The sequence below is a fragment of the Seriola dumerili genome, unplaced genomic scaffold, assembly GCF_002260705.1.
Source record: "Seriola dumerili isolate Sdu_G_001 unplaced genomic scaffold, Sdu_1.0 BDQW01000138.1, whole genome shotgun sequence".
NCBI lineage: Eukaryota > Metazoa > Chordata > Actinopteri > Carangiformes > Carangidae > Seriola > Seriola dumerili.
Window position 1 is genome coordinate 156832 of NW_019174393.1, and position 12128 is coordinate 168959.

At 43.3% G+C, this 12128-nt stretch overlaps 1 protein-coding gene across 1 annotated transcript; it reads left to right on the top strand.

The window, feature by feature from the left end:
- The first annotated feature begins 633 nt into the window (after nt 1-633).
- On the top strand, nt 634-12128 carry LOC111224882 (CD9 antigen-like). The gene is made up of 8 exons (XM_022749572.1): nt 634-786; nt 7673-7775; nt 9755-9852; nt 10009-10083; nt 10254-10355; nt 10767-10856; nt 11066-11149; nt 12051-12128. Exons 1-8 carry the CDS (start codon nt 718-720, stop codon nt 12114-12116), a joined length of 687 nt encoding a protein of 228 aa, XP_022605293.1. The 5' UTR covers nt 634-717; the 3' UTR covers nt 12117-12128.

Below are 12128 nucleotides of genomic sequence, written 5' to 3' on the forward strand. Positions count from 1 at the left end.
TACAGGCGTCACACTCTCTTTTTTATGCACCAAAAAACTCCCATTTCTGCCATGTTAGTTCCTGTTCAGCTCTGGTCCAGTATCTCTTACACTCATCTTGACATTTTGGTTGTAAACTTTAAATCTGAGCTTTTCAACTGTAATCACTTGTGATCAAAAAGGTTGAAGAACAGAAACCTTTTTATCTTGGGTACATTATTTCTGGACAAAAATGTGGTTAAATGACAGCTGCATTTTTATAATGTAGATATTTTTCATTATTATTTATTATCATCATTATTAGTTGATGTGAAGTGAACGTGGGGCTGTTGGGGCCCCTGTGGCCCTTGATCCAGCTGCTTCCTGCTTGTCATCAATAGCCTATAATTTGGACATTTATCGAAATCAAAGGACGTGTGATTTGCTGTAAAAGAACAAAAGGATCAAACAAAAGAAAAAGAAACAAAAGAGAAAGACAGAAATCTCTCTATTTATTTCTCTCTTTTTCTGTGGGAGTCGAGCACTTGATCGTCTCTGTTTCCTCCCAGCAGCTGCTGCCCCAGCCGACCCCTGCCGGGAATGACCGAACGGAGCCGAAAGGACCCGAAGTGACGGCGACAGGTCCGCACTGAACCGAACCGACAGCAGGAGACTGACACACGTTAGGAAGAGAGAGAGGGAGAGATATATTTCATTCACAGTTTGATCATTACTAACACGTTTAAAGACGTCGCAGGGATGTCGGCTCTAACCAGCTGGGAGCTGTTCGTCAAATACGCCCTCTTCATCTTTAATTTCGTTTTCTGGGTAAGTCTCAAAATTCAAAAATAAATATCTTATACGGCACAAACACACACACAGGTTACATGTTATCATTAGTGTCACAGGAGTTTTCTAGTTTCCGTTTCTCCCGTTAAAATTAGGTTAAACTCCATTAAAAATACTCGTAATTTATTTCCTTAAATAAATGATTAACTAACAGAAAGTGGGACGTTTAGCCAACCTGTTAACATTAATATAACCATTTATTTCCTGACTTGAACAACATTTAAACGTTAAGAGCAACAGTTTGACACTGCATTTTGATTTTTAATTGGGACAAGCAAAGGAGCAAGCAAACCAAAGTTGATATTTTTATTAAATTAGTGCAATTTTAACAATTTATTATACGCCGAATTGAAGAAGTCCCTGTTTTTATTGTAGTGTGTTCTTAAGCAATATTAATTTCCCTAATAGTAGTTGACGTGTAACCAAGGAATCGCTAAATTTAAAGATTTCTGGATGGAGTTTGTTTTGATTTATAATCTGACGTGAGCTGCAGATTCAGGGGGACGTGAACCAAAGTTGATATGTTTTATTAAATTAGTGCAATTTAAAAAAAAATGTACACCGAATTGAAGAACATCCCGTTGTTATTTTAATGCATTAAGCAATATTATTTTACCTATAACACTTGATAATTATCCAAAGAAATGTTAAATTGAACGATTTCTGGACGGAGTTTGGTGCTCAGGACCTTTCTGTCAGTAACGTTGAATTTCGCTTCCGATTCGACAAATTAAGGGGGAAGTTAAGGGAAACTTACACTGTTTGTCGCATCCAGTCCACATTACTGTCAGGTCTCAGACTGGTTAAATCTAAGTATTTAAGAATTTAAGGTTTAATTTCTCCTCAGCTGACGGAGTTAGTCGAGGGTGTTGCACAGAATCTCTTAAAGGCTCTCCTTAGTTAAAGAAAAAAAGAATTAAGTAATTTACAGCAATGTAAGAGATTTTACAGCTGTTTCCATGGAGACTTTTCCATTAGCATTTAAGAAGTGCGCCATCCTCCTGTTGTTATGACAAGATCTTCAACATGGTGAACTTTTAGTTGCTAAGGACTTTAAGTGATTAATGAAGTTTAAGACAAAGATAAAGCTGAAGTATTTAAGTGAACATTTTAAGGAAACCTTAAGGAGAAAACTTAAGGAGAAAACTTAACTTTTTTCCATAACTAAGGAAAGCTTTTCAGTGATTCTGTGCAACACACTCGAGTAACTCCCTCAGCTTAAGAGAAATTAAACCTTGAGTTTCCTACTTCAGTAGAAAACTTAAGGTGTTGTGTGCAACCGGCCCCAGGAACCTGCATCAGGCCGCAGGCGTCATCTCTGATCAGGCTCCGTTTATAAAGGCTTTATAAGTTATTCCAGATCAGTTATAAGCTGGTGGTGAGAACAGCTGTTTGGGTTGCCAAGCTGTTGAAAATCCTCCTCCACCTCAACACGACACGACACGGCTGAGCGAGCTGTGGTTGTTCTGTGTTTCCCCAAATGAAACACAAACCTAACCGCACAATGGATCTTCTCAAACACTGAATGTTGTTAAGGGACAAATATCTTCATTCTGTCGTCACAGGCCGATGTTTGTGTGTCGCTGTGTAGATGTGTAGGTGTGTGGACTTGGGGAAGAGGGAAAAACAAAACCCTCAGCTCATGGTGGATGTTGACAGTTTGTCACGCTGCCACAGTCGTGTGTGAGACACCCACTCAGAGAACATGTGGTGTTATATCATCACAGCCCTGCCCTGTTTTACATCTTCATTATTACTAACCGTGTAGGACTCGGGTCGTTTTAAAGATGTCAGAACATCTGTTTCACTCATGGTCGTGCGTGGCATTTAAAGTCCTGCCCAGACAGTCGTGCAGTCGTCCTCTACCTCGCTCTCATGGACGCCACAGAGCAGCAGGAGTCTGGAAAAGAAAAAGGAATACAGGAGAATCATAAACAGGAAAGCTTGTTTGTGAAGTAGTTTGTGTCATTTATGGATTAATTAAACATGTGTTGATGTTCAGTACTTTGGATTCATGACTGGACGATTCTCTGGATGTTTTCAGTCTTGCTGTAGTTCACAAAAACATCTAACAGGGGGCGTTATTTGAGTCCAATTTGTCATACAGGACAGAAAGGTTGTCTGTGTCTTGTCTTCCTCGTTCTTCTTCTTCATATTTGTAAGATGTCCTCCTCAGTCTCCTCTCCTCTTCACGTCCTCATCTTTAAATCCTGTTTTCCAGTCTGGATATTTCAGGATAGCGGTGAGGACAGTAGTGTGCTTTTCAAAATAAAAACACATTTTAGTCACTAAAGGCATTTTGTAACGTGAAGAGAGAAGGAAAGAGGGAGGAGGAAGAGAAGTCTGTGAGGCTTCAGCAGCTCCGAGACAAAGCTGGTGTTGTTGGGTCCACTGGGAACGGACAGCAGCTCCAGTTACCTCAGCAAACAACACAGAGTCCCCCCGAGTGTGTGTGTGTGTGTGTGTGTGTGTGTGTGTGTGTGTGTGTGTGTGTGTATGAATACACACGTGAAGCTTCATTTCTCCTCATCCATTTTTGGTTACTTCCTGTCTCTTTGTGGTTATTTTTGTCTCTTTGTGGTTTTGTGTCTCTTTGTGTCATGTTTACGTTTAAAGACATTTGCTTCTTTACATTCTGTTGTGCAGGTTAATTGCTGTAATGAGGTTTCACAGATGTAGAAGGTGGATCATTAGATTTGCTGTGAGGTTTCAAGGTTGATACCAAAGAAAGTGATATCTGCTGCTGCTCCTCTGTAAACACACGTGCGCATGTCAGGACTGTTTCTGAGGTAGTTATATTACAGACAGAGCTGCTGCTGGGTTTCTAATTTACCTGCTCGTTAATCACCTTCACCTGGTGTCCACCATGTAAATCAGCAGGGTTGTGGCTCCTGTGCTTGAAAACCACTGGAACAGACAAACACCGCAAGCCCCACCCCCCTCCACACACTCCCTCCCCCTCACTTTCTAAGTATACCCAGGTGAGCCAGGCAAGGGTGTGGCTCACACACACGCACACACGCACACACACACACACACACACACACACACAAAACTTGCAGCTCACTTCTCCTTCTTCCTCTCACGCCGCCGGAGACAATCAGACAGTTTCATCGAGGAAACAAGGACATTTTCTTCTTGTGACGCTTCAGCGGACAGACATGGGGGCTCTGCAGTGCATCAAATACCTGGTGTTTGTGTTCAACTTTCTCTTCTGGGTAGGTAGTATCTCTCACACAAGTGCTGGGGTTGATACACGAGCCGGTGTTGAAGTGGTTTGGTGGGTTTCAGTGACTGAAGTGTAAATCGGTTGATCCGAGCGGCTGGTAAATCTGGTTAAACCAACTCAAACCAGCCTGAAGTTTAAAACTGCTGGTTAAAGTTTACAAGCCTCTCCTTTCCCCCACTGCTTTAAACTTTGGTGTTTTTTTAAAAAACTGATTATAAATCGACGGCTGTAATGAAAACAAGAAAAATGAGCCAAGTAAAAGGAGCTGCTCCTCAGTCCGAGCAGTAAATGCTTTGCGTCGTGAGGAAACTGCGTCAGTGGAAAGAGTTGGTAGAAACCGACAGACTTTCCTCCACAAAGTAAAATCTCATGTCAGTGAACGTATTTATCAGATGGTGTAAAACGTGATGCAAAGCCGCGGAGCGCGCCTCTGTTTTCTGCCTGATGATGAGAATGACTTTCACTATTTTATTTGCTTTGTACATTTAATGACATGTCACGTGTTTTGTTTTGTTTTTGTTTTTGTTTTTGTTTTTGTTTTTTTTCCCGCTTTTGGCTGAAAACAAACAAACAAGAAGAAATCTGAGTGTGACGTGATTTACAGTCACTGTCTAAACATCTTTGTTGGTTTCTCCCACGTCCTTCGTCTCCCAGCAGCAGAACGTGGTTTATATTTCAGACATTTCCTGTTGTTCAGCTCAGTTGTTTCTACATTAGGATGACTGGACCCGACCTGTTGGCTCAAAGTTAAAGACACAAACTTTCAGTCTGGGGGTCTGAGGATTGTTTCCTTTTATAATCAATATTACTTCATTGCTCAGAGATTACAGCAGATGTGTGTATATTATATATATTCTGTGTTTCGGTTTGATATCCCCAAAAACAGTTGTTTTGAGTGAAGGATCTGAACAGTGACTCTCTCACTACCTGCTGTGCTGTTGTTACCGCCTGTTTACAGCTGCTCTCTTTAATGACTGTTTTGTCGACCTGAGTCTGAAGTTGCAGCGTGTAAGGATGGAGACCGATGACAGGACAGAACATAAACATCAGATTATAAGGGTTTGTTTATTCCACAGTGTAATGACTGAACTGTTTATTAGGAGTCATTACTGTAAGTGTTCCTGTTCCTCAAATTACACGTCCCACAATCCTCCCTGCTTCCTGCCTGAGAGGGCGTCTTCCCTCCTTTATAACTCTGGCAGCTTTGTGTTGAGATGTCACAGTGTGGTTTCATGGAGAGAAACCTCTCAGAAATCATTGATGTCTGTGGTGGTTGTTAGTGCAGCTAATGTGCAGCAGAGAGTGTGTGTGGTTAATGAGAGCTAATGAGAAGCTCGGGGGAACGAGCTGTTCTCTTCTGAAGACGCTCAGCGCCGAGTCCGACTCTCCCGAGTCTGTTTACTGCACATTAACACCGACCGTCACTCAGACTCCACTTTCCTGCTCTTTCATTCTTCTGTTCGTCCTGTTGGACAGAAGATAATTAGTTTCACTCCAGACTGTAAAACAGTGATTTATCAGATACCTGAGGATGTTGAATCCTGCAGCAGGTTCTTTAATAACTGCAGGCTGCTGCACCAGCGACGTATCACTTCAAATGCAGCTCGTGGTCATAGAGGTTCATTATAATGTAGAGCTCATATCTCACTTTTAAACTTAACTTCCTGATCAGCTGTGAGTGAACACTCGGTGTTGTGCTGCAGGTCTCCAGTGGATGAATCCTGACTCTCAGGACACGTCACTCTTGTTTTTGCTTTTTTAAAATAATTTTCTTGGGCAGGTTTTTTTTTTGCCTTTATTTTGAAGCCACAGTGAGAGAGAGGAGAGTCAGGTGGGATTCGAACCTGTGGCCCGCTGTGGTGAGGACTAAACCTTCATGGTACTCACCCCGCCAGGTGAGCCCCCGCTGCTCCAGGTGCACGTTTCAAAAGGGTCGTACTTCATCTCTTAATTAATCATGGAGTGTTTTTAGATTAACATTCAATAAACCAACCAGACTGCCGTCTTCCATTCCCTTTAAAAGCCAGGTGTGTTTGCACCTGTGTAGTCTATTTGACTTCAGACCAGTTGCATGAAACAGCCATAAAGGTTTCTCTGACTCCGTCTGAACTGCAACTGACCAGGTTCATGGTGATGAAGGAAGAAACCTGATTCGACTCGTCCAGCTGCTTCGTTATCACATGATCTGTTATAGTCGAGGTCTTTCATGTTCATCGAGTTTAAATGCTCTTACGTCTGTTGAACATTGTTCCCGTGACAACAACAGGAGGATGAGATAACGTCGCTCTTCTTTAATGTCACCGTCTTCCCAGAGTGATCAGAGCGGTGTCTCACCTCTTCTCCTTAAGGAAACACCCTTAAATAACTCCCTCAGCTTAAGTGTTAAACTTGACAGGGTGTGGTGATGAGCAGTGACTCAGTCTGAGTCCGAGGCTTTTTACAGGGTGTTACACGACAGGCAGGAGGAGAGTGAGTCATACGCCTGTAGACGAGCTGTTGTAGTTACTGTGTTTACAGATGAATTCTTGAAGCAGCTTATAGTGAGGCTGATCTTTAGAGATTTTTTTTGCTATTGTCATGTTTGTGTATTTTGATTGTGAAATAAAATGAACTGTCTTTGTGGTTCAGGTGTGAGCTCAGTGTTGTGATTGGACAGATGTGTGTTCGCTGACTCACTGTGCAGCAGGAGGTCAGGGGTCAGGGGTCAGGAGGTCGTGGCGTCGCTCGGGGAGAATGTTTTCCTGTTGCTCAGACGTCAGGGTCACGCTGCACGACGTGATGAAAGTTGTTTGGGTGGCAACGGAGAGTTGATGTAAACTGTGTTTTGCGGTTGCCGCGGAGATGACTCGGTCATTGTAGTGCGTCATCGCTGTGGAGAAGATGTGGAAAGACAAGATTTCGATCATTGTTTTCTCTCATTCTCAGTTTGATATGGAAAAACTCGAACTCTGTCGTCATGTGAATCACCTGAGGCTGAAGAGGCTGAGAGTCACAGAGGGGCTCGTTATGTTTCCACCGTGGACGAGCTGCTTGTTGAGCAGGTTGTTCAGGGTGGGTGCGCTACGGCCGAGAATGTGTTTTGTTTTTTTCACATTCCTCAGCTCCGAGCTCGTCGTTCCCTCCCGTCGTCGCCTCCTCCACCTGTCGTAGCCACAGAAACCAGTGAGCCAACCAGGTATCCCAGTGTCTCACCTGTCCACAGACTCACACTGAACTCAGGAAAATGAACTGGGATAACTTTGTTGATCCCCTCACTTCTCTTCTTCTTCTCGTCCTGTTTCGGTTTGTGACTGAAAATCTGTGAAAAGTCTGGTCTCATAAGTTTCCCGCTCTACACCTTAATGTTGTTGTTGTGATAGTTGATGGAGTCATAAGTTAAATGTTGCAGGAGCGTTTTCCCCCCGTGATGAGAATTTGCAGTTGATCATAATTAATTAGTATCTTGTGTTTCCTGTTGAGGCATGGATCAACATTAACCTCTGCATCTGACCCTGAGGTGAAAACAGCTGGATTGGACTGGAGTGAGATGAATTACTAATAAATGAGGAATGTATCTGCGGTGTCTTCATCCACAAGCTGAGCTCAGATATTTAACAGTGAATGAGATTAAACTTGTGAACCTTGTGTGTGCTGTAGTTGGCAGGTACCGGAGTTCTGGCTGTGGGACTATGGCTGCGCTTTGACAGCAGGACAGCAGGACTGTTCGAAGGGGAGGACTCGCCCACAGTCTTCTTCACGGGTAAGATCATTCAGATACAGGATTTACAGTTACATGGTGGACACAAACCGTCTGTGGTTCTGGTTCATTAGTTTTGGTAAATGCAGCTCTATTTTGTTGATGATCATTTTTGTTATTGATTAATCTGCCACTGATTTTTCTCAATGAATCAATGTATCGTTTGATGTTCACGTGTGTTTTTGTTTGTTTGTTTATTCAGTTTACAATGATACAAAACAGAAAAGAGCGGGAACATAATAAATGACTCTGAGGATTAATCGATTAATAGATCATTTTCTTTCGATCACCTCCCTGGTCGGAGGACTGAAAACCTGAAGTGACCTCGATAACCTGCTTGGTAGTACAGACCCGGTGTGTGCTGCCGCTGTAAAATAAATAATAATGTTCTGTCTGTTAAAGGAAGTGCAGCTTCTCCTTCCAGCATAAAAGCTGCGGTGCTTTCATTGTGCATCAGCATTAAGTGAACGTGCATGTCAAGAGCATGAATGTTTTATGATGAGAGTGTTGCTTTGTGGGTAAACAGTGTGGTTTCATCAGGAGGGGGGCAGGAAGTACAAAACACCTTAAATTCTTATTGTACGTTTAATTTCTCCGTAGCTGAGGGAGTCGCACAGAATCTCTTCTTCTTTAGTTAAGGAAAGAATTTAAGTAATTTACAGCAGTGAAAGAGATTTTACAGCTGTAAAACTCTACTGTTGCTATGGAGACCACCGATTTGACTTTTGATACTTGTTTTCACTTTTGGGAAGTTTGTAACATTAAAGAAGCAGCTGACTCTTCACCATGGTGACGCTAAGTTTGATTCCGTAAGTATGAGACTAAGATAAGGAGAAAAGCAACTGAGCCTTTACTAAAGCAGAAATACTGCAAAGTGAACATGAAACGTCACATTAGTATTAAGTTAAGATTATCTGATTGTTCCCTCTTGACTCAGTATCAGTGGGTTGGACCAGAACATGTGACTGGATGCTGCTTCATTAGCTCCAGAGAGCCGGGGCGGGGGCGGGGGCGGGGGGGCACAGGGAGGGCAGCTGAGGCCAGAGTTAGCTCCTCCACATGTAGCTTTCATTCCTGTGACAGGGACGTCTTTGTCTCTCTGAGGATCTGTCTCCCTCCCTCCTCTCTTTGTGCTTCGCCTCCGTCAGGCGGAGCGCTGAAGTGGGCCGCGACGTCTGAAATGACAAACATCTTAATAACCGCTCCGAAGGAGGAACATGTTAATGTGACATCACTGTAATGAGTCATCCTCATGAAGGGATGATTAATGATGGTGGATCATTGTTGTTGCCTCTTAATCACTTTTCAAACTTTTACATTTGAGGTTTAGAAATTCACAGCATCTTTTTCAAACTCGTCACGACATTATTTAAATTTAGATCTTGATCTTCTTCTTCTTCTGTGTTTTATTTTGAAGTGTTGATCCATCAGAAGATATAAAAACCATCTCAGGCCTCTCTCTGGAGCTCTAGTAACAACAGGTTGGTGAGCCAATCAGAAGAGAGGAGGCTCTGAGCCTCTCTTCTGATTGGCTGATTGTTTTCTGACTGTCCAATAAAAATATAGCAGATTTCAGGTAAAAACACTCAGAGAAACCAAATCCTGCAAGGTTTGGATGGTGGGTCCAGGTGGGCGGGGCTTGGTGACTGCTTTGTTGTGACATCACAAAGTTCCAGAAGTCCTGACGGCTGGTTTTAAGGCTCAGTTTCTGAATACAGGCTGTGTGCATTTCTCTGTGGACTGAGGCTTTGATACTTTCACAGTATTAATATAGAAGCTAGAGCTGATCTATAATCACACTACACATGGACACAGACCTTTACACTGTTTAAAATTTGTTGATGGACTCACCTCGACTGTAGAAACTAAACTGTGGCACAAGATGCAAATATCTGATGAAAATTTATTTCACGGGAAGCAGAAAAGAACGAGCTGAAGGTAAATCATCACCGTGTGTGTGTGTGTGTGTGTGTGTGTTGTAGGTGTGTACATCCTGATTGCGGCCGGGGCTCTGATGATGGTCGTGGGCTTCCTGGGATGCTGCGGAGCCATCAAAGAGTCGCCGTGCATGTTGGGATTGGTGAGTCATTCGTTCTGTTCGTACTTTGGTAGATGTCATTTCTCGTGTTTGCACATCTGGACACTGTCGTCTCTTCTTCTGTACGAAGCGTCTCCAGCTGTGTCGGCTCAGATGAAGCTGCTCCACAGAAAAACTGACTCTTGTTTTCTCCTTTAGTTCTTCCTCTTCCTGCTCCTCATCTTCGCCGTGGAGGTGGCTGCTGGGATCTGGGGTCTCTCCAACAAGGACACGGTACAACACACACACACACACACACACACACACACACACACACACACACACACACACACACACACACACACACACACACACACACACACACACACACACACACACACTTTGCTATCAGCAGTCAGTCTGTAATTTAAAGAGTTTGCATGAATGTGTTTCTGTGTTTTCAGGTGGTGGAGGAAGTTACAGAGTTTTATAAACAAACCTACAACAACTACAAAGAAACCAGACAGGACGCGCTGAAGGAGACGCTCCGCCTCATCCACTTTGGAGTGAGAACACACCTGAACACCTGCCTCTGATCCACGTGTTAACCTCCTCTCTCCTGCTTCTTCCACGTTGGTCAAACCCTGATTCCTGAGTGAAGAAACACAAGTGTCACACAGGCTGAAATAAACCAATCATAAAGAGACACGAAGGAACGAGAGAGAGACGAGAACCGAGTGAAAAGAGACACAAAATTAAAACAAAAAGACACGAAACCACAAACGGTCGCGGCGAGCTGAAGAACACTCCTGTCGCTTTGTGTGTCTCAGTCGTGCTTCTAATAGTTTAAGTTTTTGTCATGTTTACACGAGATTAATGGTGCAATAAAATGTGTTGGACAAGAACCCGGTCAACACAGCAATATAAAATATATATATATATATACCTTATATCTGACCTCGGTCTCCTCCTCACAGCTGGACTGCTGCGGTCCGACAGGAACGGTGATCGACGCCGCCAAAGACATCTGCCCCAAGAAGGAGGGGCTGGAGGTCCTAATCACCAAGGTAACGCAACATAAACACACCTGAAAACAGGAAACAAACGCTCTCTCACAGCCGATGATTAATAAGGATGGACGTTTTAGTTGTTTTCAAAAATTTCTCAAATTTAACTTGCGATCAAACTCTTTGGAGTTTTTCCATCAGTCTCGATGTGATCGATACCAGGATCAATCCCCTCAGGATTAATCACGTGCGTCCTTCTCTTCCATCAGAGCTGTCCGAACGCCATCGACGAGATGTTCAACAACAGACTCCACATCATCGGAGGAGTCGGCATCGGTATCGGAGTCATCATGGTGAGTCTGTGGACACACACACACTCACACACACACACACACACACACACACAGAGCAGAGGTCAACAATGTCAGCGATTACTGAAATGGTTGATTCAATCAGTTGAGTAATCGTTGCATCTCTGCTGTTGGCGTCATATTTCATAAGCTCATGTTTTACTTTATAAAGTATCCACTAACTTCAACTGTTCAATAAATACAGTTCAATAAAAGTCTAGGAAGGAAACAGAAACTGACGAGAGAACTGTTGAAGCCACACATCACTGTGCAGACGAACAAGCTGCAGTGACTGACAGTAAAGANTTCATAAGCTCATGTTTTACTTTATAAAGTATCCACTAACTTCAACTGTTCAATAAATACAGTTCAATAAAAGTCTAAAGTGGAGTGAAAGAAAATACAAACACTACAAATCAGAGCCGCTGCAGCTCAGCTCTTCTCGTGTTTTCCTGAAACATGAAAGTATCGGCTTCGTTCGTCACATGATCGAACCACAGGCATCAGAGCTCAGAGGTTTCATGGCTGGTTGTTGATTTTAATGCAGGTAAATGTAAAATCATTTCTACTAAATGGAGCAAAAACCACAGACAANCAGCAGCTACACGCTACAGTGCAGCAGCTACAGGCTACAGTGCAGCAGCTACAGATCATTTATTAAAGACAGGTGCATGAGGTAACAGCAGGTGAAAGCACAGATCAGACGTCACGTCACTCTCAGACTTCAACAAGCTGCAGAAGAAACGTGTGCAGATACAGATAGTGAGAAAACCGACATGAAGTGCGTCAGTGAGGTGTCGGGACGTCACGTGACACAGGAAGCCGTCACCTACAACACGACACGTCTGCGCCGCCATGTAAAGTTGTTTGTGTTGACATCCTCTCTCTCTCTCTCTCTCCACAGATCTTCGGGATGATCTTCAGCATGATGCTCTGCTGTGCCATTAAGAGGTCCAGGGACTTTGTCTAAACCACTACACCC

Bases quoted from the DNA above. Each gene is read 5' to 3' on its own strand.
- LOC111224882 (XM_022749572.1), top strand. From the start codon at position 718: ATGTCGGCTCTAACCAGCTGGGAGCTGTTCGTCAAATACGCCCTCTTC. The intron at 9,853-10,008 runs GTGAGTCATTCG...TTTCTCCTTTAG, and splicing joins CGCCGTGCATGTTGGGATTG to TTCTTCCTCTTCCTGCTCCT. The intron at 10,356-10,766 runs GTGAGAACACAC...TCCTCCTCACAG, and splicing joins TCCGCCTCATCCACTTTGGA to CTGGACTGCTGCGGTCCGAC.